This window comes from Diadema antillarum, unplaced genomic scaffold, assembly GCF_040938485.1.
Source record: "Diadema antillarum isolate AM-2024a unplaced genomic scaffold, OU_Dant_1.0 seq00001328_RagTag, whole genome shotgun sequence".
NCBI classification, from domain to species: Eukaryota; Metazoa; Echinodermata; class Echinoidea; order Diadematoida; family Diadematidae; genus Diadema; species Diadema antillarum.
This window is the reverse complement of record NW_027272098.1, coordinates 119,594-146,907: the sequence shown is the minus strand read 5'-3', so window position 1 is coordinate 146,907 and position 27,314 is coordinate 119,594. Positions and strand designations below refer to the sequence as shown.

At 38.1% G+C, this 27,314-nt stretch overlaps 2 protein-coding genes across 2 annotated transcripts in view; one reads left to right on the top strand and one right to left on the bottom strand.

Moving 5' to 3' along the window:
- LOC139708351 (tubulin-specific chaperone D-like) overlaps positions 1–14,318 on the bottom strand; it is a 35,394-nt gene extending 21,076 nt beyond the window's left edge. Inside the window, exons 1-14 of the mRNA XM_071620309.1 lie at positions 14,147–14,318; positions 11,049–11,197; positions 10,017–10,118; positions 9,369–9,518; positions 8,227–8,282; positions 7,594–7,679; positions 5,804–5,853; positions 5,408–5,453; positions 4,701–4,833; positions 3,802–3,944; positions 2,420–2,480; positions 2,043–2,117; positions 1,486–1,580; positions 568–627 (exon numbers count right to left, since the gene is read on the bottom strand). Of these exons, the coding sequence (XP_071476410.1) occupies positions 568–627; positions 1,486–1,580; positions 2,043–2,117; positions 2,420–2,480; positions 3,802–3,944; positions 4,701–4,833; positions 5,408–5,453; positions 5,804–5,853; positions 7,594–7,679; positions 8,227–8,282; positions 9,369–9,518; positions 10,017–10,118; positions 11,049–11,197; positions 14,147–14,318 (1,378 nt within the window). The remainder of the gene's footprint in view (positions 1–567; positions 628–1,485; positions 1,581–2,042; positions 2,118–2,419; positions 2,481–3,801; positions 3,945–4,700; positions 4,834–5,407; positions 5,454–5,803; positions 5,854–7,593; positions 7,680–8,226; positions 8,283–9,368; positions 9,519–10,016; positions 10,119–11,048; positions 11,198–14,146) is intronic.
- A 1,041-nt stretch (positions 14,319–15,359) lies between these two features.
- Positions 15,360–17,975, top strand: LOC139708350 (LYR motif containing protein 1-like). Its single transcript, XM_071620308.1, has 3 exons — positions 15,360–15,530; positions 16,080–16,140; positions 17,780–17,975. Exons 1-3 carry the CDS (start codon positions 15,375–15,377, stop codon positions 17,923–17,925), a joined length of 363 nt encoding a protein of 120 aa, XP_071476409.1. The 5' UTR covers positions 15,360–15,374; the 3' UTR covers positions 17,926–17,975.
- Positions 17,976–27,314: the final 9,339 nt, after the last annotated feature.

Below are 27,314 nucleotides of genomic sequence, written 5' to 3'. Positions count from 1 at the left end.
ACCCTCTTCTTTTACACTGAAAGTTAGTATGTTCATCTAGTCAAATGTTTGCAACCATTTGCTTTTCAGGTTGTAATCAAGGCTAATAAAGGATACAGTAAAAAACAGTCTACACTAATTTTTCTTTGCTGGCAACTAGTAATCCTGGTCAAACAACATCCAGATTTTAAAAATAATACACTCTGAAGAGAAAAGGAAGTGCATAACCATTTAGAAGAAGACTATAAACAACAAACATTTACAAATACAACCAATTACTGGGTAGTAGACCAATTATGTAAAAGACTGCGATAAGGAAGCATAAATTTAATAATTCTGGTGGCAAGTATCCATGAAATATTTTGAAATAAAAGACTTGACACACTGTAAAAAATACCACATCTACATCATTGTGCGAACAAAACCTATATACGCTGAAATGGGGCTCACAAGGGATATGCGTTAGAAACCACGAGAAATGGAAAAAATTCCATCATGCTATCAAAGAGTGGTATCTCACAAGATAATCAGTTCATTCATGACACCAGTGTGACTTTGCAGGAGATGGTGCAACTTGTGTCAACCTACCCACACTGTGGGATCCCCTCTTGACGTCATAGGCTAGGGCTTTCCTCACAACAGGAACAACTAGGGGAAATCAAAACACATGAAGCACCACAGATGTCAATGGCTACAAAACAGAGCTTGAGAAACAAGTGGCTTGAAAATCACTTGACAAAGATATACAGTAGCACCAAATTGCAGATTATATGTATGATCTGTGTGAAATGTCATGAAGTAGAAGCACATTTTGACAGTTTCTAATCATCCATCACTTCACCGTCATAATGCCTCACACTTTGGCTCAGCGTAGAAAATGAAGTAAAAACCTTCCAAGGAATGTTCTCCGAGGCTTGGAAGTGTGTATACTGTCAGTATACACATCAAACGGGGGTAATGACATGCTGGAAGAATTTTATAGAGTGTAAAGCATACAAAACAGAAGTGATTATCACACATCTATCAATAATTTCCATTTTTCTGAATGAAGTAAGAACAGCTTTTCATGGTTCAAGTCACAGAGGATCACCACAAGTGATAGAATTTGTCACCTTGTCCTCTAAAGTTTGATCAAAATAACAAAAAATCATTTAACTGAAGCAAAATGCTGTGATGCAATTATATTCTCCAAAGATTGCAAGACAGCTTGTGCAATGATGCATTGCTAAGCAATCATGTAATCAGTACCAAAAGGGCCATAGAATGCAATGGTAAGAATAATTGATACACTGTAAAACACAAAATTTTCGCAGCATGAAATTTTCCCAAATTGGAGCTGACGGCCTTTTTTGTTGCCTCTAACATTCAATGCATATAGTGTAAACAAGAACTTTCACGTGCATTTTAATTTCGCGAATCTTGGCTCTCGCGAAATTTGTGAAATTAAAAAGTACATGAACATTTCTTGTTTTACAGTAATAAACAGAAGCTGACATTGTCTCTCACCTTCTGGAAGTCTCTCGGGTAGAAGGAGGCCCCTCCTACCAAGTTCTGCGAGGGCGAGGCAACCACCATGCCACGCTCCATCCGTCTCCCTCATACTGTCACGTAAAAGGTTAAAAATTTTAAACTTCTTCTACCAACTGTGCTTATGCTATCTGTGTAAACTCTGCTACAGGTAAAATGTTTCTAGTACATGTATACTGTGACTTTGACGATTGAAATGTTGTTATTGCAGTAGTTACTGTCTGAAAGAGTTACATGTCTGCAACAATGCTACACACTTGTTACAAGGGGATTTCTCAAAGCATACACGATTTGTCTACATGTTCACACTTCTCATAGCTGTGATGACTCAGAAAATTGCTCTAAAATGCACCTAGAACATGACCCAAGAAAAGAAGAGACATTTTTGGTCCGGAATTTTAATCAGGGACAGCATCTCAGTAGGAACTTAAATGCCTCAATTTACACCTCATTTCCAGAGGCTCTGAAAAATGACACACCTCATTTCCAGAGGCTCTGAAAAATGACACACAATGATTCGCCTGAGCGCTTCTTACCTGAATAACTCTAGAACCGATCCAACAACTTGGTCCGCTAGCTCAAGGGGTAACCTGCCTGTCAGACGACCAATCCTGAGGAGCACAAGTTACAGGACACAATAATGATCAGAACGAAATGATGGAACACTCGAGCATTCAAGTAATCAGATGCAACATGATAACATAATTACTATTACAATATATTATAATAATATCATTCATTCATAGAAAATATCTTTCATGAAAACGCACACATTTACTTTCTAAGCAGTAGCAACTGCTCTTGTGATGTGGATAAATGTTTCCTTAAACAATGAAATGAAGGGGAGGAGTCTTGACAACACTGAGGAATGGTGATGATGATGAAACAAGAGACCACCAAGATGAATATTTACCCCTTGGCTGCCGACCACCTGACCACTGTGTCCTTGTCTTTCAGCCCGATGAGAAGTTGTTCTAGGATTGAAAGAAAATTGTGAACATCAGCCATTGGGATATATTCACTAATTTCTCACGCAGTATTAAGCCCATTATAACTTCAGATATGGCCTATGCTGACCAGTCATTCTAAGTCAGTGAAATTTGGGGGGATTCCAAAGTTATATGCCTTTAAATTAGAGTGATGAGGGACTTGTTCTCTTCTCTGCCATCTATAGAACATATTATGTGACCCGCTGCAACAAAAGGATCCAAAAGTTGGGTGAGGACAATTTTCTGAAAATGACATGACATTACTCCCTTACTCTTCCACTTTAATGTCATTATAACATGACTCATAAAAGTACTTGGTTGTGGAGATATCGATGATTTTATCAGCGCATGTCGAGTGGTGTTAGAAATCAGCGTTTTGAGAAAACCGCCATCAAAGTTTTCCTTCCGACATATCATGATCGAGGGGGAGCAAGACAGTTTTCACAGTTTGACAATAGAAGGTACGCTCCTAGCAACCTCCACAATATTCATTCAAGCTTAGTGCCAGCGGTCTAAGCACGACCAATCAGTAACCAGGATGCCATGCACTGACCAATGAGATCACTTCCTCGTTGCTAGGGGCGGAGTCTAGCTGCGGCGCTAAAACCAAATCTTCGCACACGTTTCTGTTCTGTTGAAAGTCGGAAAATCATGGCCCGGAAAAATGCTATTTTCTTGCCTTTCCTTTGATCATTTAGATTCGAAATTTCGGCAGATGATAGAAGATACATTAGACTACAAAATTATGTCAAAAACAGAAATCCGTACGTTTTGACAGATTTTGATGATCTGACTTCAAACTCGATTTATCAGCTCACCCATAAGCGACTGTAGGATCCTTTGTTGTAGCTGATCACATATTTGATTACCATCCTCCTCTCATGGCTATGCCATTCCTGCACTTAAAACTTTCCTTCAAACTTTCTAATCTTTCGGTTAATTTGAGATGAACTGCTCTATAAAAGACTTCTCAAAATTTTGACAATACCACTGAAAGAACAGTAAACATCAACATGATCTCAAATTCAATTGGCTGTTCATCATGAATTAACATTCTGCAGTTCCCATAGCTCTATATGCAGTATGATACTTGCAAGAGACAAAAAGACACATATATAATGTTTTCATCACTAAACATACACAAATACAGTACTTTACATTCATTATTTCCCAATTTCTTTTCTCCATATTTCTTTAGGAACAAACAAGAAGAATTGTATGAACATAAAAGTTGGTAAAAATTACTACTAATTTACAATCAAATGCCATGACAAAAAATTGACACAGATGATGGAGTTATACTGACCTATCACTTCCTCTATCTCTTCTGGAATGTCATAGTTTTCATCGTAATCATCCTCATTATCAAGCTTCTGTGAGCCAGACACAATGCCTGGACCAGTCTCTGGCTGGAGGTTTGCAGCGAGTGATCGACTTCCCCTCTGGTATCTAAAAAAAAAAAGTAAAGAAGGTGTTGCAAGAAACGATAATGACAACAACATTGACCATGACAACAACATTGACCCATACAGTAAAGAATAACTCATGTATCTATCATGAGAAACCACATGGACTGCCTTACATGACAAGCATACATCAGGTATCACAAAAAGCAATAAATGATAACTTGAACATTTTTTGAATGATTAAACTTTGACAGCAGTAATGAGGAAAAAACAACAACAACGCTGAAGTCCCTTTCCAGCTGATGATTGATTTTACCTAGATAAAAATTTTGCATCCCCCTCCCCCTGTTCGCACATAAGTACTAAGTCTGAAATGTTTTGTCCTTAGAGTTTTCAAGCACTGCTACATGAAGGGAAGAATGTTTCCAGATCCATTTTATCTCAAGCAGCGGCATCAGGCGTGTGTGTCCGTGTGTATGTATGTGTGGTTGGGTGTGTGGATGAGCGGACGGTGGAACAAGGATGGCTGTCAAATGTAGAGAACGACCTCTATATTCTGCCTTCAAACTAATTCATCATCTGTCACATCATTCACACCAATCAAAAAGTAATCTTGATTCCCTATAATTTTTGTTTTTACAACTCTGCAAAAGTAGTACACCTCCTTCTTCTTTTTTCTCGCTCTCTCTCTTCTCCCCTTTTCTGTCTTTTCTTCAATCTATAACTACCCATCTCCCCCTCCCCCTCCCCCACCCCCAACTCCTTGCACACACACCCAGACATGCACACCCAGTCCTACCTCCACTTCATCTGTCTGGCTGGGAGCCATGTAAGGCCTAGTCTCTGCACCAGCTTGATGGACAGTTTTCTAAGCTGCGTGTTCACATGACTGCACAGCTGACACTGTGTCAATACTTGCAAAACCACTGGGGCTGGAAACAAGAAGGAAGAGAAAATGGTTTTAAAAGTAAAAAATGTATCTTCCACAAATCATGAATCATATCTATGATGGAGTACAGTAAACACTGGAATGCTTATATAATTTAATTCCACTACATCCTTACTACCAAGTAACGAATGCCAAAATTTGTCTGTCATTTGTAATCATCAATTGAAATCAATTCAAGTGAAGAAGTCTCTAATACACATCCTTGCAAAGCAAATTAACATCTGCTGTAAATTTAATCTAACAGATATGAAAAAGTACTTGACAGTGTTAGAAACCAACCAACATTAAAAAATTGCATCAATGACTTTCAAATACAAAGCCATATACATCATGAGGGGTTTAGCAGAGACAATGAGCATACTCGTAAACACAACAGCAACAATAACAATAACAATTATTGTAATAACGTTCATAATAGAAATAGTAATATCACAAAGTTATATCATTGTCATTATGATAATTATCATCATTATCATTATTACCATCATCATCAGTAAGAAGAAGAAGGGAAAGACTTTTTTTTAGGCATTGCACTTTACACTTGAAATTCCACCTACCATATGAAAGAAGGTCACTTCTTTTGCCAAGTTTGAATAATTGTGCCTGTAGAAAGAGAAGGATATGACAATAATATACACCAGAAATTACATGGTAATGCTTGACTGTGAGTAGACATTCCTTATCATACAATGCAAAACATAATTATGCTGCAACAGTTCCTGACAATATATTGACAGTTATAAAATATGATTATGTGTTTCGTTACCCCCATTCTCAGCTAAATCACTCAAAATATTACAGCAGAGGAGACAAAATGATTCCAAGATATAGGAAGATGAAATTAAACATGCCATGAATGTTGAAATTGACATACACACACACACACACACACATACACACACATACACACAGACACACACAAATCCATTGCTGTGAAGTTGCAAAATCCTCACCAATGTTGAAAGAACTCCACAGATTTTGAGAATGGATGGGATGCTTTCCACTGAAAATAAAAAGGAAGGTAGACAAAATATTGCATTAGCTGTGACTGCAATCCGATGATTAAAGGTAACATACTGATTGATCAAAACATAGGCTAGATACTTCCAAGTTGACTCTTCTAATGCAAACACTTAATTACAGTAAAAAAAAAACTAGAAATGTTGCTATGGCGACTGATGCCTCCGCCATAATGCATGATTCTCCCAATAGGCGTATAGTACAATGTCTTCACAATGTGTGATCCATGACAGTTTCACATAACTGGCAAAATATTGATATGACAGGTTTGTCAGAAATGACTTGAATGTTCACTTTCCTTGAACTGGGTTTGCTGTAATTGTCGAAGTGTGCAGGTACACATATTTGGGGAATTGAGAATTTTTACCTGAATTCTGACGGACCCTTTTATAAGTTTATGCATTGAGTAATTTCCAAGGTATGAAGAAAGAGTGTAATTACAGTACAAAATAGATTTTTTTTTTTTTTTTTTTTTTTTTTTTTGGGGGGGGGGGCATTGAAACCTGGCCTTTGACCCTTAACCTTTGACCTTTGACATTCTGGCTGGAAATTTCCTGGAGAATCTCCATTAGGTAATGCATGTATATATTACGTTTGAAAACTAATAATGCAAGCATTTCATATACTAGTGTATGAGGGAAATAGTTAAATATTGAGGAGTTGACCTTGACCTTTGACCCCATGACTATTGACCTATGACCCCTAAATTCCCTAGATAATCTCTGCCAGTCAGTACATGCGTATGTACCAAGTTCCATGAAGATACATTGAACCATTTGTGAAAAAAGTGATATTACAACATTTTCACCTAACCTTTGACCTTTTGACCTTTGACCTTACGACATGAAACTCTCTCTGGAGAATCTTTATGCAGTAGTACATGTCTACACCAAGTTTCAAGAAAATACCTTAGGGCATTGCATAGATATTGGGGAAATAGCAACATTTTTAGCATTTGACCTTGACCTTTTGACCTTTGACCTCTTGCCAATGTCACTAAAATCTACTCAACTAATTGTCCCATCATACATCATCCTTGGACCAAGTTTGGTGAAAGCTGCTTCATCCAGTTTTGAGTTATCACGTAAACAGATAAATTTCAGGATTTGACCTTGATCTTTGACCTTTGACCTCAGTCTGATTTCACAAAAAAACTAATCAAGTAATTGTCCCATCATACATCATCTTCCGACAAAGTTTGGTGAAATTTGCTCTATCCAGTCATGAGTTATCGCGTAAACGGATACAATTTCATGATTTGACCTTGACCTTTGACCTTTGACCTTTGGCAGATTTCACCCAAAATCTAATCAACTAATTGCCCCATCATACTTTATACTTGGACCAAGTTTGGTAGAATTCAAGTCAATATTACTCAAGTTATCGCGTAAACGAAAGCGGACGGACGTACGGACATACAGACGTACGGACGTACGGACGTACGGACGGACGGACGGACAACCCGAAAACATAATGCCTCCGGCACCACTTCGTGGCGGAGGCATAAAAATACTTACTTGCTTTCTAGAACTTTGGTTCACAAATGCAAAATTATTTCCTGATCTTATAAAAACTAAAAGGGAACAAGATTTGAAGCCACTTTTAATAATCCTATGACTAAATTTGTACAGTTGGCAAACAAGAAAGGCCAGAAACATGATGCCTTGCACAAGAAGAATTCTGATCTCTACCTTCATGATACATCAGGAAGAAAGTGATTTACCTTTGACTTGCTCTGATATGACACGTAGACACCAGTCCAGGAACTCTGGGAGCCGTTGCTGCTTGACATCATGCCGTGTCAGAAATCTACCCCGGAGATAAGTAAATGTTAATGATTGTCATCAACACTCGATATAAAGCTAGAGTCCAGAATTGTTGATGGGCTATTCAAAAGCATTTGCCTATTTGCAAGTTTTAAGCCAGAAAGTCAGTACTTGCAGACTAATATGTGGATCCGCATCATAATGCATAGTCTGCCTATCTAAAATCATCTGTATAACTTCAAACAGTGAATTCACTCCCCAAGCTAGTTCAATAATAAAAACACATTGCAAAACATCACATGCAAACTACATTTTATCTCTCTCATATGACATACTTACAACTAATATAACTATATTACCATGTGACTATGAACATAGTATGTTTGTGATGATCATTGCAAATAAAAAGCATCAGGCTTTATGTAGCATCCTTTTTTTTTTCACTGAACAGAAACGGAGAAATACTACAAAATGTGCAAGTGTTGTCATGAAGCAACAGAAATATTTATGACTAATATGACACTAAAATTTATTATCAATTGCACTATCAATTGCATATGTGGAATGACAAAACTAAATCTACATCTTACCTAGACACCATGAAGGCTGATGCATCTCGACACTTGTCGCTCACTCCAAGGTAGGTCTGTTGAATTAGCGTGGAAAGAAGACAGATTTTTCAAATATTGCCATAGAATTTGCTGCCATGTCAAGTATCCATTGAGCTTTATACACAGGACACATTTTGATAAATATGGAACTAAGCACAGGTTGATGTGGCATAATGGAGACCTGTCCTATCATATTTATTTCTGATGTTATATCTTAGATTTTTTCTTTTTTTCTGAGAGACAATTACAAATTTACCTGCAACAACACAAACAGAGCACTACCGCCTGGAAAATGGTACTCTCAAGAAGAAACTGAAATCTTAATATAGCAGAAAAACTTGCTTAGCTACTTGTACTTCTGTGTGACAACCTTTCTTATAACTCCACTGATAGTCTTAACCTTTTACATTTGGAGAAGTATGTGCTTTCATTCCTCTCCACATCTGTGAAATTTTTCACAAGCTGTGAAATTTTTCACAAGCTGCCTTTTCAAGAAGAAGTATTGAAAGGTATGCAAGTTTCAGTTACACAAATCAACAATAAACTACCACTGTATCATAACTTTGATTTACTGTCACACCAATATTGAAATGCATCAAGCAAGACACAAATATGTTTTGTAAAAATGAAGGCATCTTGATATCAACCTTCATGCAATAAGTCCATACTTCCAATAACAAACACAACTTTACACAAGCCTCACAAACTGTCTGTTTTAGGATTTTACTATACATCTCATCTTACAGAAAGATTAGATGGATCAGATTAAACTAATAAATCTGCACAAAATCTGAAAAAAAAAACATACACAAAATTTTGTCAACATATGAGAGCAACAGGACTTTAGTGTGTCAAGATTCAGTCATAAATCAGTACATTGCAATTGACAGTCTATTGACTATTCTGCACAGGAAAAAAAAGTTTTATGAACAAAGGACTCATACAAAAAACAAAAATAGATTATATTACCTTTCGAAACACCGAAAATGAATCATCTAATGAGTCATAATAAAGAGCTACAGAACAAAGTGACAAAAATGCAGCTTCTAGGCTTTGATGGGGATATTAAACAGTGGTCTACTGTCAAACACATGAAAACAAAAAGATCTGTAAGATTTTACCTTGGCTACATTCAGGATTCTGTCCATGGTGGGGAGACTGGCCGAGTGGTCACCTGATCCAGCTCCAGTACTGTCCAGTCTGGACATGTCAAAGGGAATCATGCAGATCATGGACATCCATAGAAGCAGCATGTAGCGAGACTCCCAGGTCTGTGGTAAAGCACCATGCAGAAAGCAAAGGTATTGTCACTGACAGTTATTAGCTTGCCACATTGATGGTGGTAAATGACAAAAAAATGGACTCCATGTGCTAGACTCTACTACGAGGTGGACACACAGTCAGCCTTTCAATCTGCTCGTTCACTAGTTATAAAAAAGAATGCAATATTTACCTAATATAGTAGACAATGGTAACTTTCAGGCATTAAAAGATACATGTGGTATTCACAGATAAAAACAGGAAATTCTGAGAAACTCTTGATCCTTGCTGCTAGTTGCAAATACACTTTGAACTAAGACTATTATGATATCTCATGCAAACTTTGTGCAAGTTGACAGCTTGTAACAGATGTATGTTAAAATCATAGTCATACTCTGTCAAAAAATAAGTTAACTGTGCAGAATCTGTACATATTACCAATCATTTCTGATTGAATAAGCACTCTCTACAACATTACAAAATTCATATGAAGCGTTTGCAACACATACATCATAGTCTGACGGATTCTGAGCGTAGAGTTGAGCCAGCGTTGGTTCCAGGTCAACAACCTCATGAGGCAATAGACGCACAATGACTTTTGGACCTCTAGCCTGGTTCACAAGAGGAAATATCCAATAATCAAAATGTGATGAGAAAAATGATGAGAAAATTGTTCCAATATTGTATTGACAAACAAGAATAATCTATTCAAATTCAAGAAATTCTTCCATAGAGATGTTTTCATTGCAACTGACTGACAAATTGCCCTCCATAGACTGTCAATCAGTTGCAAAGAATAATCTACATTTTTATCTGATTAACAATCACATGGCGGCATTGCAGTAATGTGTCAGAAAATGAATATTGGTTGATGCTATACCAAAACTCCACTTCACATCGGCACTAACAGAAGTGAATAATACCATGGTAATTCACTTCATTTGCGCAGTTGTATGAATCACTTTACAGCATTATACAAAATACTCATCTCATGGCAGAATAAGTATTGATACTGGCATGATGTATTACTGAAAGAACATCTGTACAATATGTGATCAGGTTAAAGCTAATAATGCAGCTTATCTTGACTTTTCCATCAGATTTATCTTTGTTTTGTATGATGTTGAATTTATGACTTGTAAATGGGCCACAAATGAGATGTATTTGACATGAAAATTTTATGAAAAAAAAAAACAAACACACAAACACATATACAAATTTATGACAATGATGACCATTTGAAGGTCATTCAGGAATTTGTTAGAGTCCCTCCTCCTATTACTTCATTTAAAAATGGTGTATCTGCATCATGTACATTTGGCATTCCTCTAAGTCTTTGACTTGGTAGGGCCTGATGTACAGTAGGATTTCTCCATCATGAAGGATGGGGGTTTAATCAGTACCTGGCAATCACCCCCTTATTCTCCAATCCTTGCAGTTTCATCACTTGCTACCAAAATAGAAACAATTAGTGAATCATAATTGTAAGACCAACAAAAAATCTGTGATGGCACATACATTGCTACGAACTGTTAAACTACCTTTGCCAGCAAGTAAAGGAACTTGAAAGCTAGATGAGAGAGCCTGGGGTCAAGGGTCACATCCCTGGCAATTGAGAGAAAGTTGAGGAGCATCTCTTCAAGATGGGGATCCATGAGATGCGGCTGTTCCTGGTAGTCATCCACAATGACTGCAAAGACATTCAGAAAGGAGGCAATATCATTACTGTGCCATTAATGTCAACACCTTCCTTTACAAGATTCTTAAATCCCAACACACTTTGCACAGTATCTGTAAGGTTCCAGTAGTGCTAGGTTACACTTTGCACAGTATGTATATATCAGGTTCCTGTAGTGCTACAATACTGTAGGTTTACATTTGTCTAGGGCAGCCACCAATTGGTGCAGTGATATCACAGGGATGGGATATGTGACATTTCTCACTTGTGACCTTTTTCATGAATAAGCCAGGATTTTATAGAGTTTATTTTCTTTCCCCCTACAACAATTTTGTTTCAACACAGCATGGATTGAAAGAAAACCAGAAGTGAAACAGACCTTTATTGCGACATCACTACACAAGTCAGTGAAAGATATGTTCAACAAAGTCTGACTTAATTGGGCTCTGATTGTTCATTTGCCTGGGGTAGGTTTCATGAAGTCATCACATTACAGTCTTTACATAAATCTCAGAATGGCCAAAGTCACTCATGTGTAGCTGTGTGAAACTTTCAAAGAGAAGTAGAATCCATTCATGAAGTCTCTCATAAGTGTGTCTTATGAGCAAAAAAAAATATATATATATCTTCTAAGACTTTCATGAAATGACGCTTGGTCATCAGGTAGAAGGAAAAACAGGGAAAACAGCCTTTGCAATGTTAGGGTTAGCATCTTTGCATCTTTGCAATGTGAACAGCAAAGACATATAAAATGTTGAATATAAAGCTGTTGATCAAACAAAAGAAAAAAAAACTTAATTAGACACTCAAAGCATGTTCTCAGCTTCAGCTGCCTTCTATTCCACCAATCATCTTCACTCTCATTATCATCATTCTTGTCAAAGCAGCACCATCAAACTTCAAAACACATGTGCAATTTACTGAATCAGTATTATTACTTGCTACACATTGTGTAGCTTTACTTTCTTCATAATCATATTCATTGAAATAAACAATCACAGAAACAAAAATATACCTAACACTAACAGTAACAGTGAATAAGAATAACACCCTTATCTATTGTCTATAAATTTCTATTGTGTAAATTTAGATCTATAAAGTTATTAAAGTATTAAGACAAGGCATAACCCCAAAGGGCAATTCCGCAGTTAGGTGGACATGACATGGATAAAAGAAATGTGCCCCTTTATCTTACTCTTTAATTTAGGTATCAACTAATGCCATGGATGTTCACCAATCACTAAGGTCTTTCAAATTCAGTAGATTTTATTTTTTGTATTTATTGATTTTGCGAGATCTAAAACCATCATTTAAAATGTACATGTGGGACTGGGGATGCTGAAATTCACTTAAATGCCAATTACAGTGGGTTGCTTTAAAATTTTTTCCTCAAATTTTTGCTATAAGGTAAAAGATGAATACATTTAAATACTCCAGAAGTCATGTGACATTTTGTCAATTACAAAAGGGTGAAATGACCTGTGGAATTACTCCGGACAAATGTAACGTTACTAACCGTAACGTTACTAACCATGCATTTGAGGGTCTAGCTAATAAATTATCGGTCGAACTGCTAAAAATATTTGCATGAACATTTGCCATGATGCAATAATTGAAATTAATGCAACACTTTGTTTGAAGTAACTTGAAATTTTGCACACTTTTTGTTACAAGACATTGATATTTTTGTCATGTCCTTTTTTCGTAACGTTACTAACCAGCCCTTTTAGTTGCCATAGCAATTCTGATATTTATTGGATTGTTCTCATTCTTTTCTATATCATAGACCTGGGAAGGATGAACATGTTTTAACATGATTTTGACTTGAAATGAATAAATGGTGATTTAGTAATAAAGATAAATATCTAAATTTCTTTAAATGTAACGTTACTAGGGTCTAACCACGGAATTGCCCCAAACGCTCCTTGTAAATTTACAGGCTGTGTTTCGCAGTTAGACAAGGCATAAAGTTCTATGAGTGTGAACTGGGCAAGGTGATGTCAAGTGAACTGTATTTCCTTGAGACGTGGGAAAATGTATCATATCTTTCTACAGTATGTCAACAACAATGGTAAATTTGGGGCCGGGTTGAGGCAATGTCCCACATACTATAATTGGTGTTAGCTATTAAAACAAGGTGTAACTTTTGTGTGTGCCACGGCACGGCAAAGAGTTGACCGAAAGATCGGTCTGTATCTGTCCGTCGGGGAATGTTCCGCGGAGACTGCGTCTGGCTTCACGGATCCCCTCCGTATACAGACCGAAGTCAATGATTGCGGCTCCTGTGTGGAGCAGTCGCGCACAGATCAAACGTTAGGATAAACCAAATTCCAGACAGCTTTTTTACATTCAAACAAGTTTGGCATGACATGACACATTATGCAACAATATTTGGGATAAATTTCTCAATTGTGCAATCGAAATACTCACATAAACTCGGTTATAACGCAGAAATTTTATCGATATCGCAACATCGCCGTTCGCAAGCTGAAAGTCGCCATTTTGAATCTGTAAGCCAATCACATGCGAGGTACGTGTTTTAGTAAAATAAACGCGTAGAAACTACCTCACATATGATTGGCTAATAGATTCACAGTGTATGTTTCTGCAGTTTGAACGTGACGACGCGATGGGCTGGTTGATGTGTGTTTTGGATTGAAAATTCTGCCAAAATATTGGATTATTCATTAATCTGGTGAGTGTAGTCTATTCTTGAATAGTTGATTTAACTATTCAAGCTTAAATTTGCCGACCTAGGGCCGTGAATTAGACGCAATCGAGAAGGGTGAGGTACCTCACCCAATTTTCCATAGAGACAGTGGTTAAGAACATCCACACAGCAATGGGTACTACAACCTTCCGTCTGTCTACGGAGGACAGCAAAATATAAAAAGAGTCCTCCGGACAGACGGATCTTTCTGTCTAGGCAAAGAGGCAATGCAATGCGATTACCGTTCTTACCTGTAAATTGTTCTAAAGCTATCTCAACGCTGATCTGATCGGCGTAAATTTGGGGTAAACTCCTGAAGAGCTCTTTCACTCTTGAAGCTTCAGTGAATTCTTCCCGAATATGACCCTGACGGGCCATATCCTTCCCTGCTCCTTCGTCTTCAGTCATGTTGGATGCCGCCATCTTCAAGAATGTTCCCTCGCTCGCAGCACTAACATGTTACACCCAAATTACACTTACAAACTGCACACAGAGCAACAGCACGCACTGGTTGTCCAGGGGCGCGGCGCCAGCGGGTACGTGTGCCACCGCACCGCCGTACCGTCCGCCGGCCGGCGCGCGGCTCAAGCCGAGGGCAAGTGAAATGTTAAAAAAAACAGCCGGAACAGAGTGACTGCTACCACGGAGACCTACACAGGCTACAGATACTGACATTAATACGCTTGTGAGACTGCGATGCTCGATGGTAAGCACATTTTCGGCATATGACGTGATTCATTTGATTCCATTTCTATAACAAAATGCCAATTATTACAATACACTGACACTCACTGACGACTGAATGAAGCTAACTGTTAATGATAATCAATGGCAAGGGCTTATCATCAGTCCCTCATATTGAACACTGTGTATGCTCAGTACCGGTACCGTGAATAGAGTGGTTATTACTCATACTAGATTAGATACTAGTATTCATTTCATCATAGCATAGTAATTCTGTTGAAGTATTTAAGCATAATCTCAAAAAGTATAATCTTTTTGATTTTGCTGACAGTAATTGATTATTATTATTAATTTCATGTATAATTTATGTCCTGTACTGTTTCACTTTTTCAATTTTTCTTTACGTATCTGCGTGGATAACGTTAGATTATTTAACTGGTATTTTGCACATGGTTGCTCCGAGAGGCTAGAGCATTTGATCATTAGATCAGTGGATTTGGTGCCTTCCCATTATTTGTAGTAGTAGTAGTAGTAGTCATAGTTCCATGGCACCACTGCACAGAATCATTAACATTATCCTTTAGAGTGTCAGTTACCATCCAACAATTATTTTAGAAGGCACTGAAATGCATACAATCCATAACTGTATTTAGAGAGCTACTGCTTGCTCATCAAACCAGTTTAACAGTTAGTTACTCTTTGTGTGTGTGTGTTGTTTTCTCAGAAAGTCCACCAGCCATATTTTTGTTTTTGTGTGTGACAGATTATGCCATGTGAGCTGACTGAAGTGTAGAGATGGCCACTCAAAGGTTACAAGTGTTTTCACTCTACCGGAAGCTGCTGAGAGCAGCACAGACATGGGAAGCCAGCACTGGAAAGAGAGCAGACACCAAAGAGGAAAGGGAATACATCGAGAAAGAAACCAAGAATCTATTCAAGAAAAACCAGCAAGTAAGGACACTAAACTGGGAAATCATGAAAGAGTTTTGATGATCATTGTGACTAGTCTTTTTCCAGCCACATTTACAATTCCACAATTGAATTTAATTTCACATGTAGCATGCATTAACACAGTGCGGTTAAATTTTGTTACAAACTGAACAATGTAATATATACTACTAGATATAAATTCTTTGAGTTACTAGCAAATATGTGCACTAGTAAAGTCAGTGTGGCCAATGCCGATATGCATGTAATGTGATGCATTTTTGTAGTATGAGTTTGTAAGATTCCATAAAATCACAGAATTGTAAATGTGGCAAGCTCTGAATTCTTGCACCGGATTTGTCCGCACTATCATCCCAGTCATTACAGGATTAGTTTATCTTTCTTAAGCAGTACTATTCAAGAATTGTATCTGGGTTCGAACTAATCCAAAACATTCGCGATATATGTTTTATTCATTACAACACTTGATGCAAAATCCATACATTGTGTAAAATACAAATCATATCAGTTATCTAAGTGGTTTGTTTTGGTTTGACAACTTTATCATTCCAGCTCACTGATCCTGAAGAAATAAGGCTTTGCCTCAAGGAGGGTGAAACAAGGTTAGAAATCGGTGAGTGTTAGCGATATAAAAAAAAAGAAAACAGTATTATTGCAAAATTAGGGCAATGCATTCATTTATTTGAAGGACAGTCATGACAATCTAATTGTACACTGTACTTCATTTTGTGTGAAACTGTAGACTGGTGGCGAATTCTTACCACGTATACATGTATACTTGTTTTTCCCATCTACATTGTAAGTTTATAGCGTCCATGCATTATTGAAGTAGTCACAGGGTCTATATTTGTTAAGATTTACACTGAGAAAATAATTATTCTGAATACAGTGTATTCAGTAAATGTATAAATACATATACATAAAGTACAGTAAATAGTGGCATCAATTTAAAGGACAAGATCACCTTCATAAACATAAGGATTGAGAAAATGTAGCAATATTTTAGAACACATCATTGAAAGTTTGAGGAAAATCGGACAATCCGTTCAAAAGTTATGAATTTTTGAAGTTTTTGTGCAGTAGCCGCTGGATGAGAAGACTACTGCAGTGTACGATGTCACATGCGTACAACAATATAAGAAAAATATAAAGAGAATTTCACAAGATTTCATCTTTTGAAAAAAGTACACATTCCCTTGACTCGTTACCGACATATGTCATGGGTAATATTATTCCCCCTACCTTTAGAAAGAGGCAAGTCAAATGCTCTTTTATTATGCGAAAAAAATGAAAATATGTTGAATTTTCTTTACATTTTCTTTATACTGTTGTACTCATATGACATCACAAGCTGTAGTAGTCTCCTTGTCCAGCAGTTCCAACACAAAAATTTTAAAAATTCATAACTTTTGTATCGATTGTCCAATTTTCCTCAAACTTTCACTGATGTGTTCTACTAATAATGCTGCATTTTCTCAATCCTTATGTTTATGAAGGTGAACTTGTCCTTTAACATTGGATTTTATTAGGTCTAGGAAAATGTATACAAGACTACATGACTGATAAAATGTCAGCTTTTGTTTCATAATGCTTTATCCTATATTATTCCCCCACATTGTACATTGTATATGCAACAAAAGCATCATGTCGTGCTCTTGTTCTTGTTACACAAAATTTGAGACAGTATAGTTTATACAATTTCTCATGAAGTAATTGACATCTTCTTTAAAATTTGGTGTTGGCATATTTTAATATCTTTAGCAAAATCATTGTGAAAGTCTTCTGTTTTGGAGATTAGAAATACATGATAATTTGTAGACTAAACAATTTATTTAACTTTGAGACATATCTTTTACATACACATAAACCAAGCCATGTATTTTGGGACACTATGTTGGTGACCTTACAAATGACAATCATACAATAATATATTTTGTTTTGTTTTGTACCCAATACCTGAAATTATATGTGATCTGTTGAATTTGCATTACAGTGACATAAAGGGTCACTGAGATTAATGATGCATGCCTATAAATTAGAACAAAGAATTCAAACAAACACAAACACACATACACATGTATACACATACACACAACTGAATGCAATGTGAATGGCAAATTATTTTAGCCACCTCAAAGATGTTTCTCCATTCATACATGTCTTCTCCTTGTTTGTTTGTTTGTTTGTTTTGCTCGTTTGTTTTTAAAATACATAATGTACAGCTGTATTATATACTTTCTTATATGCCTCAGCTTATCACTACAAGACGCCATACCCCAGACCTGTGAATATTCCGTATGGTGGACTTCCGCCCTCTATGGGTAAAGGCAAGAAAGCCCAAGACAGACTGAGGAGACAGGCGAAGCCAGTGTACATCAAGTCTTATGACGAATACTGAGCACCCCAATTATCTACTGACGATTGAATCAGTTGAGAATGTACCGAAGAGAACAGGGACTCATCTTTATTGTCGGAGGACTGGCATCATCTTCTGTGCGTCGTGGTGGTGATGATGCAACAGAGATGCCTAGTCTGCCAAACTGTGGAGATGTTCAGTGGAGTATGGAGGAAAGTGGATGTACTGTACTTGTAGCAGGATGACATCATGACATCTACAATCTTGATTTCATTGTGGTTTCTCGTAACTTTGAAATCTTCCATGATTATTGATGTGAAGAGACTGATACCACATGGAAAGGATGAGCCAAAATCTACAAAAGCCTGGGGTAAGCCTGGGACAAGAAACTGTCTTTGATTTACATTAAATAATGTTACTGACCAGTGCATTGTCATACATGTCATAGTGTTTGTATTCTGCCCACTTATTTTGTTTAAGCAAAGGAATAAATTGTAACTTGAATTGTTCTTGGTACAATGTAGTTGATTATTTGTCTAAAACAGCCAAGACAAAGTGTGCCTTTGATTTTTTTAATGTGGACACCCAACTGTTATATTTGTGAATGTTTTGTGCAATAGAGTTGCTATGTAGTATGAAAGGTATGTGTCCAGCAAGGGAGGAATGTGAAGATTTTTTTTTTTCTTAAGCAATGGAGAAATCCAAGATAAAGGCATTAATGGCCGATGTATTTGTGTTTCCTGAAAAGACATCCAAATGAACCTATTCATAATTTTATACAGTGGAAACTCGATATAACGAGATGGTCGGGACCGAGTCATTTTCATTATAGCCGATATCTCGTTATATCAGTAGGCATAAAAAAAAGCATAACATAAAGACATTAATTTGCACATGTGGGACTACCCATCATCTTTCAATCAATACTGATAACTTGATAATGGGTGTGAGGGAATTACTCACCTTTATGGGTAAGAAGATGTTTTTCGCCAATGAAATCCAATATCAAGAATGTGTTTCTTATTAATTGTAGATGTTTGAATCTGTAAATTATATAGCTTGTGATTGTGTCACGATCGTCTGTGGATTAGTATGTGGTTATGGTATGGATGTGTGGAATATATATGGTCTGCACAGTGCTGTGTGTGTATGTGACACATTCTGTTTGTACATTATGACTGCGTGTGTGTGAAGATGGGGAATTCCCTACGTAGAAAGCCAATCACAGCATCAGATTGCCTCACACCTGCTAAACGTCATGATGATGTCATGTATACATATGGCCGTCCCACCACATTTTCTGCATGTATCAGTGTGTGCGCACACACACACATACACGTACAACATGCGGTGCTAGCTGGAGTGCACTGAAGAAAATATGTGTGTACAAGACAGTTTTTGGCGCATCGAGCTTTACAATCTCGGAAGGTGATAGCACAGGCGAAGTAAAGCTTTACCCGAGGAAATTTTGCTTTACCTCGCTATAACAGGTTTGATTGGCTATGTTTTTCTTTGTTTGGAAGTCACAAAATTTATCTCGTTATAGCAGTTATTTCGTTATAGCCGATCTCGCTATAAGAGTAGCATTTTACATAGACTTGTGTGGAAGGAAATTTGGGACCGGGAAAATTTCCTCGTAATAACCGATATCTCGTTATAGCAGTGTTCGTTATACCGAGTTTCCCCTGTACATGTATTGTCAATCTGTTGCAATTTACATGAGCGATGAATTTGTGCGTGCAGTATGCCATATACAGCTGTATAACTGTTCATGCTTATACTGTATTATGAAGACAAACCTTGTTATATTGGCAGAGCTACAAGGCCCTATATGAAATCAATACAATATATGTATCGGTATGTGTTTGGCTATTGGGTATAATACATCTACGCTGTATTTGTATGAAAGATAAAATCAGGAGTCAAATACTGACATCCTGGTATAGAAGAGCCTTGTTATAACAGGCTGCCTGGGACCACTGAATTTCCTGGTTACTGGTGTATTAGTATTAGGAATCTCGCTGTATCTGATTTCCTTATTATGAGGTCCCACTGTAGTTCAATACAGTCAACCTTGCTGAAGTCAACCTCGCATAAGTCGAACAATTGCCCAAGTTGAAGGTCCTTTCAAATCCTCTTTCTATTCTATTGAGTTTAATCCATCAGGAGTCAAATTTTCTCCAAGTCAAAGCTGTTTCTTCAGTCCAAATAGATTCAACTTAGGCAAGGTTGACTGTATGATATGTGTGCACATCATAACCCATTCCTACAAACTCTCATTCACGTTTATGTTGTTGTTTGTATTTGTACCAGGCGACTGAATTGAAACAGACACTTCATTAATGGAAACAAGGCATGTATCTCTTTTTCTACATGATCATAAAGTCATGTGTTCTTGAAGTGCAATGGTTGTTGGCACTCATTAAAAGCATCATGTGAAAATATTAATTGTCATCAAGGTGTATTAATTACATGTATGTTGCATCATTTCTTGTGTTTTTATTTCTCTCTTTGTTTTCATTTATGGTATGGTAGTTGACCAATTCTTTCACCTTTAATGACTTCATCATCAACACCTCAACCACATTGTGTACACATATCACGGAAAGTCCTGAAAACACATCAGAATTTTACATTTCAAAGAAAAAGCTGTAACATCAGCACACACCTTATTCATCCTCATGATGGATCAAATAGGAACCTAATCACACGGGCCACCAATGCAAAAATGGGAACCCTACATGTAATTACACTGCCATGAGTATGAATGTTGCTAATTTTCCTTGTACAGTGGACTCCCGTTATAATGAAATCCTCAGGACCGGCAATTTTCTTTCGTTATATCGAAATTTCGTTATAACCGAATGAATAAACAAAAATACACAGAGTTAATAATGTTGCAGCCCTAAATTTTACTTCGTTGTATCCAAAATTTTGTCATAACCGTGTTCATTATAACGGGAGTGGACTGTACATGTACAATGTCTTAGTACATGTAGTTAAAGTGTCATTTTTTTTTATTAAGTTAAACATTCTGAGCCGTAAAATGTGACCTTTTATAATATGCACATTCACAAGTGCGTGTACAGACACCAGTCACCTCAAACATACTGCGGCAATGTCTGTGTCTTGACTAACAATGGCAGGAATGATTATTTGAATAACTGTGAATCGGATTTGATGTTTACGTCTTTCTGGATATCTATATTATACGAGTGATCAAATTCTTATCATGGCAGAAAAGTGCTACAACTACTAACCAGCTGTCATTCATAATGCATGTACATTCTACCCATTTGCACTTATTGGACACAGGAAAAAAAAAAGAGTATTGCCACCGAAAGATATGAAAATATATTACTTTATTTACATATGTACAAGTATTCAATAGAATACAATCATCAATGTTACACATTGTATAACATTTTCATATAAAGATTAAAAGATATCAATATTCAATACATTCATAATAAGTTTCATCGTTCTTTTTGTTCTCTTTGCTTTTTTTGTAATTTTTCTTCTTTTCATTTCTTCTTAGTAAATCATTATTTCAAGCCTGATCAGCATCTAAAACATTTTCTTTCACTCAGTGCTAAATTTATGCATATTTGATTTACATTAATAATAAGTTTCATCATTATCTTTGTTCCCTTTGCTTTTTTTTGTTAGTTTTTCTTCTTTTCATTACTTCTCAGTAGATCATTATTTGAAGCCTGATCAGCATCTAAAACATTTTCTTTCACTCAGTGCTAAATCTATGCATATTTGATTTACATTAATAATAAGTTTCATCAGTCTTTTTGTTCCCTTTGCTTTTTTTTTTTTGGTAGTTTTTCTTCTTTTCATTACTTCTTAAAAGATCATCATTTCAAGCCTGATCAGCATCTAAACATCTTCTTTTACTCAGTGCTAATTTTATGCATGTTTGATTTGACCAGAGTTTTCTTCTTTCTTTTTTTTTGGTATGGAATACCTTTAGAATATTTACGTCATATATGCCATTTTTATTTTCCGATAGATAGGGCACCAAGACAACAGATACTATTCCGTTTCGTTACTCCCATTTTGACAACTTGAGATATTCATACTTTATGCAAATGGTGTTAACAATGCCATCCCATTTTCGTACTTCCCTTGGCTTTCCCTTCACGCACTTGCCAGTGATTTTCAGCCTTTTCTGGCTTACAACTTATATCAAACGCTTGTCTTTTCCTTTTAAGACAACAAAGATCTACTGCACATTAGATTCCTAATCTATTCATCAAATGTCCTTGTGATCCAAGTCGTTTTTCTTCTTACACTGTTTATATTCTCTTCCAGTGCTCGCATTCCCTCTTCGTTTAGCTCTTGAGTCACCATCTGACGCCAGTTCAGGCAAGCCTTTGCGATGAAAGGGTCAAACCCGGCGAAATATGTATCCTTCTCTTCGTTCTTTCGTGCAGTTCATTTCGTCATTATGCTCTTTTGATATCATCATAAGCTGATAAAGCCTCAGTTATGTATATCTTCAACATGGCTCTGTGCTCTGAAAGCTGTACCCCTCGATACTAATCCTGTGTGTGCCGCAAGCCTCGCACTCATGAGTCAAATCACTTCATAGTTTTCTTCACGTGATCCACAAAGTCCTATTAGGTTTAATATACCAATCAACTTGTCTATGTTCATTGTCTATGCTCTTGTTTGCTTTCATTAATTCTCCTCCAGATTTTCATGATCACTGGCATCTTGTCTGTGTTTATTGTCTACACGATGTTTTGCCGCCTCTCTTTCTAATGCCGTTCTCTCTCCAAATTGACGTCCAAGTGCATATGTCTTGCACGTGGTGTCATCCCCTGTCTCCATGGTTATCCCACAGTAGATGGTGCAGCCTCCTCGTTTGAATCACGCTCCCCATCTCAGTAAAGAGCTTCGAAACCCTCACTCTCTCCTGCTTTATAGAGTCCTCATTCCTATCCTCTCTCTCTTCCAGCTTGTCCTCCAAATCTTTCCTCTTTGCTGTTATCGGAGTCATCTTATCCAGCATTAAACTGCCCAAAACACAATCTGAATATTCATTCTGAATGTATCATTTTTGCTCCTGCCGTCTATTGTCATTTTCGTGTTAGTCTTCACCAAATCAGGTTTCATCGTAGCCGTTCTCTCTTTCAGTGTTATAAGCTGCACCATCTCCTTCTCCCTCGTCTCGTCTTCCAACTACCAGTGGTGATCGTCAATAGACGTTGTCCGGGAATGCTGCTTCATTTTCGACGACCTCTGGCTCTTCCCTCGCCTGCTCCATGTCATCCGGTATTCCTCTGTTCCTGTCATCTTCTTCCTCTTCATCATTGCCCAGACTTTCTCCCTCCTCGCTTTCCTCCAGCTCCCAATCGCTTACCCCTTGTGCCGGGTCACTCTCCTCGCTCTCTTCCTCCCCTTCGTCATATTCGGGAGTGCACCCTCTGTATTCCGTTACCGCCTGTTCGGCAATCTCATTCCAATCAACATCCTCGGGTGACCAAATCTCTTCTTCATCATCCGGCTCCTCTTCAAGAACTTCCCCATGATGCTGCCGGGATTCGCCAACTGCTCCGTAAACGTCGTCCTCAGAATCAGCCGCGGCCATGCAGATTTGCCCATCCCCATGATATATTTTTGCGATTTCTTGCAATCGATGATCGTGCGTCTCGGTGTTATCCATAAGGTTCACGCCTCCGCTCTCCAAGTTCAGATTAGTGAGACCATCAGCCATCCCCTCTGGCACACTGCCAACCCCTGCGTCAGGTACACAGTGGTGCGTCTCCTCCCTACGTTCATCCAGGTGTTCCTCTTTCTCTGTCTTTGCTCTCCTCCGCTCGAGCACTTGTCTCCTCCTTTCGGCCATTGCCTCAGCCTTCTTTTTCATGGTAGCGTCGAGTTCCTCCTTGAAATCGCGAGCGGCTCCCTGCTTGTAGTAGATATTGAGGTTCATCTGAAACTGTCTGTCGCAGATAATGCTCTGTTTTCTTTCCCGGACAGCAACTCTATGGGCCTTCACTGCCTTGAGCTTTGCGTTGCGGGCGGATGCTTGCATCTATTGTGATATGAAACACATATTGATTACGGTAATAAACGATGAAGTTACGTAAAAATACAATACATGTAGTTCACATCAGATCGAAACGCGAATTATTTTCTGGAAATAATCACAATCCTATTCTCGAGGAAATCTTACCTACTGATGTTTTTTTTTTTTGTTGTTGTTGATAGATTTGACTTTCAGACGAACTTTTACTGTTTTTAAATGACGATAAGCGAAGACGAATACGGGAAATGCTTTTGATATATTGTACTAATAAAATCATGGGATATTTTCGTCTTCATAATGTTGGGAAATCTTAGAAGTGAGTTTATGATCATTTTTTATTATGTTACTCGACTCGTGTACCTTGATCTTGCTGGCAGCCCTGCTGTGGCGCGTTATCATCTTAATCTTCAGCTGATGTAGCTCCCTGCGAGATCTTTCCAATAAGGCCTTGACTCTCTGTGGAACTCTGCTAGCCAGGCATCGTGTTCCCCTAGGCATCACCAAGGTGTAGCTGGTCCAGCCCGGGGCAGCCTTCATCAGAATCATCTTTGTTGTCGGATCCAGAGAGGAGCCGTCAGCCCCATCTGATGTTGGTGGGGAGAGATGGATGCTGGAGATCATCTGCGCAGTGGATGAATGGGAGGAAATCTCCTCTGGTGGCGACACGCTGCGCGGTGATGGTAGAAGTAGAACACTCTGCTCCTCCTTTGTTTGTGTTTCCACTGAAATTTCGCTCGACGGGGACACCTGTCCGTGTTGGCGCTGCTCATGATCACCCTGTGTGGACCTTAAAGATGTCTCGACAATGTCCGGTTTTGCATCTACTGGTGACGTCAGCTTGGGATCAGAGATTTGCGGAGAGGGACATTCTCCGATTTTAGGCAGCGGACGCAGTGGCTTGTTCCAGATATTGTTCTGCATGGTATAAAACAAAGAAATACCGGTGTAAAAATGATACGCTCTTTGATAATTTGACAGAATGGAAAAGTTGCAAAATTTGACATAAACACTTCAAATCACTATTTATGTGCATAAATATGTAATTGCTTCCCGGCGTCTCCTTTAACTTCATGTTTCATCCGACGCCTTACACCTTTTATTCTCCCTCTCTCGATCTCCTCTTGCCACCTTTGCATGATGCAAACCTAACTTTGCTCAAATTTAGCGAATAAATGCAGAATTATGGCATACATATCAAACATTCCACTAGCATATTGAAGTAATTTTAGTCAGCTAACTTCTGTCTACACAAATTGTTGAAGCAGCCTAATCTTTCAGAATGAATGAAGGTAAAATAATAGAATTAATTATTGCTAATTACAATATGCGTGTCCATTCAATACGTACGTTAAGCCATTGTTCTTCTCCAGGAAGCCTCAAACCCGTATGGTATAAAGTAGAATTCTGTCGCAGGTGGAAAGTGACTCCTCCACCTCCACACTTTCTTTCCAATAACTCATCGAGACTGGAAGCTGCGATGTCGTCCGAGAAGTCTACCTTCTGCGGCTGGCTGTTGTATGGTTCCTTGCCTTCTGCGGAACTCTCTGGTATCTGGACATTGGAATAACATTATAGCAGCAGTTAACATAAAATTTACCAATGGCCTGGCATATTTGCTTGCTTTAGTAACTAGAGGTATAGAGGAGAGTGACCCCTTGGAGTATAAGGGATTTCCTTATGTCCACATTCGTTTATCTAAAGATATCGCACAATGATCAAATCGCTACTGTCGAAGAGCCGACATTGTGGCAACGGTATGGAACACTGGAAATGGTTTAAATGCATGTTTCCTTCTGTTTTCATTCAAATTCAAGGCTTTGAAAAGCGAAAGGTAGCTAATTCAAACCTTTCCTGAGAATAATAAAACGAGAAAATTCTCTTTGATGGGGGGAGGGACAATGATTCATTGGGTTAATATTTCATTTCTTTTTTCTTTAACTTGAGGTGAGTCGAATTCCCGTAAGATTTCATACACGATGTTGGGAGACATCATTCTTCAGACTCTGCAAAATTTCGTGACGTTTGCGAAAGGGATATACGACCTTAAAGGATGGAAAAGACAGAGAGGGATGATGCTTATACCAGGTCCGTCCGGAGCTGGAAGCGAGTCAGGTGGTTGTTGGTTTGTACCGACTGGTCCCGACAGACAGCGGACTTGGGAACTCGACTTTTAGAATGGGGCTCTGTTGGTCCACCCGTAACTTTATCTGAGAGTTTGGGGAGCGAGGCTTGCCTCACCCGGTGTTGATGGGCCGAAGGCGATGGCAGCATAACCGATGTGAAGGCATCGGCGAAGAACTTGTGCTATAAAGTGAGATTAGGAGCGGCAATATATGATTATTTATGACTCTGAACAAGATGAATCGAGGAAGTTTCTCTATCCATGTGTGTGTAACAATCAGGTTTTTGTGACAGTGTTCATGTATTTCTGGTCCTCTCTCGATCTCTTTCTTTCTTTCTTTCTTTCTGTCTTTCTTTCTTTCTTTCTTTCTATCCCGTCCCTATGTATTACTTTCTATCTCTTGCAGCAAATCTCGTTTCGATTCCTGCTTCATACATGGCATGATAATATTGTCAGAAACCATTATTTTCGTATTCAAAATAACCTTATCACACACACAACGTGACTTGCTATTATGTAATAATAACTTCGTCATGAGAAAGTATTAGTACCCTATGTAGCGACATGTGTGACACGTCACTCCACACTGTACGAATGGTAATTTTTACAACTACAATAACAAACCCCAAAACATAGGCCTACTGGTGCAATGTATGTAAGAAAGGTGTAACTGCATCAGCATGACATTTTAACGAATCAAATCAATTCATACAAATCTGAAAGTAGCAAAATAAGTTGATGTCATTACTTGACTACCAGAATAAAAAAGGCCCAATACAAACTTTAAAGGACCTATTTACCTCTGCAATGATTTTCTGTCTCTTCATCTCAAGTTCTTTGTCACGATGGCAACGCTCCAGACTCTCAACTCTGTAGAACTCGTCGGGTAACAGGCTGAGGGAAATCTTATGATTTCTGGCGCAGATCTTTTGACCAGGCTCGAAGAGATCGTAGGAGAGACCTCCGACATTCGTCTTGATGGCCGACATGCTCTTGCTTCGTCCTCCCAGCTCCACCACCATCCTCTCCATGTCCCCCCGAGATGTCATCTGGGTAACCATGGCAACAGTCGAACTGGAAGTTGGACCTTCAATTGACGTAGATTTAATGCCCTTGGAAGACTCTCCTACAGCGCTTTGGCTCTTGCTGTCTGGTGGCGACAATAAGACGTGATCGGTAGGGCGTGTCTCTTCGAGCTGTGGAAGTGGTCTACTTGCCTCCGTTGGCCCCTCCGTGGGTCTGAGGCTTGGTCCTACGGAAATGTTT

Excerpts from the sequence above, each read along its gene's own strand:
- LOC139708350 (XM_071620308.1), top strand. The coding sequence starts at position 15,375 with ATGGCCACTCAAAGGTTACAAGTGTTTTCACTCTACCGGAAGCTGCTG. Across the intron at positions 15,531-16,079 it reads TATTCAAGAAAAACCAGCAA|CTCACTGATCCTGAAGAAAT; the intron begins GTAAGGACACTA and ends TTATCATTCCAG. Across the intron at positions 16,141-17,779 it reads TGAAACAAGGTTAGAAATCG|CTTATCACTACAAGACGCCA; the intron begins GTGAGTGTTAGC and ends TATATGCCTCAG.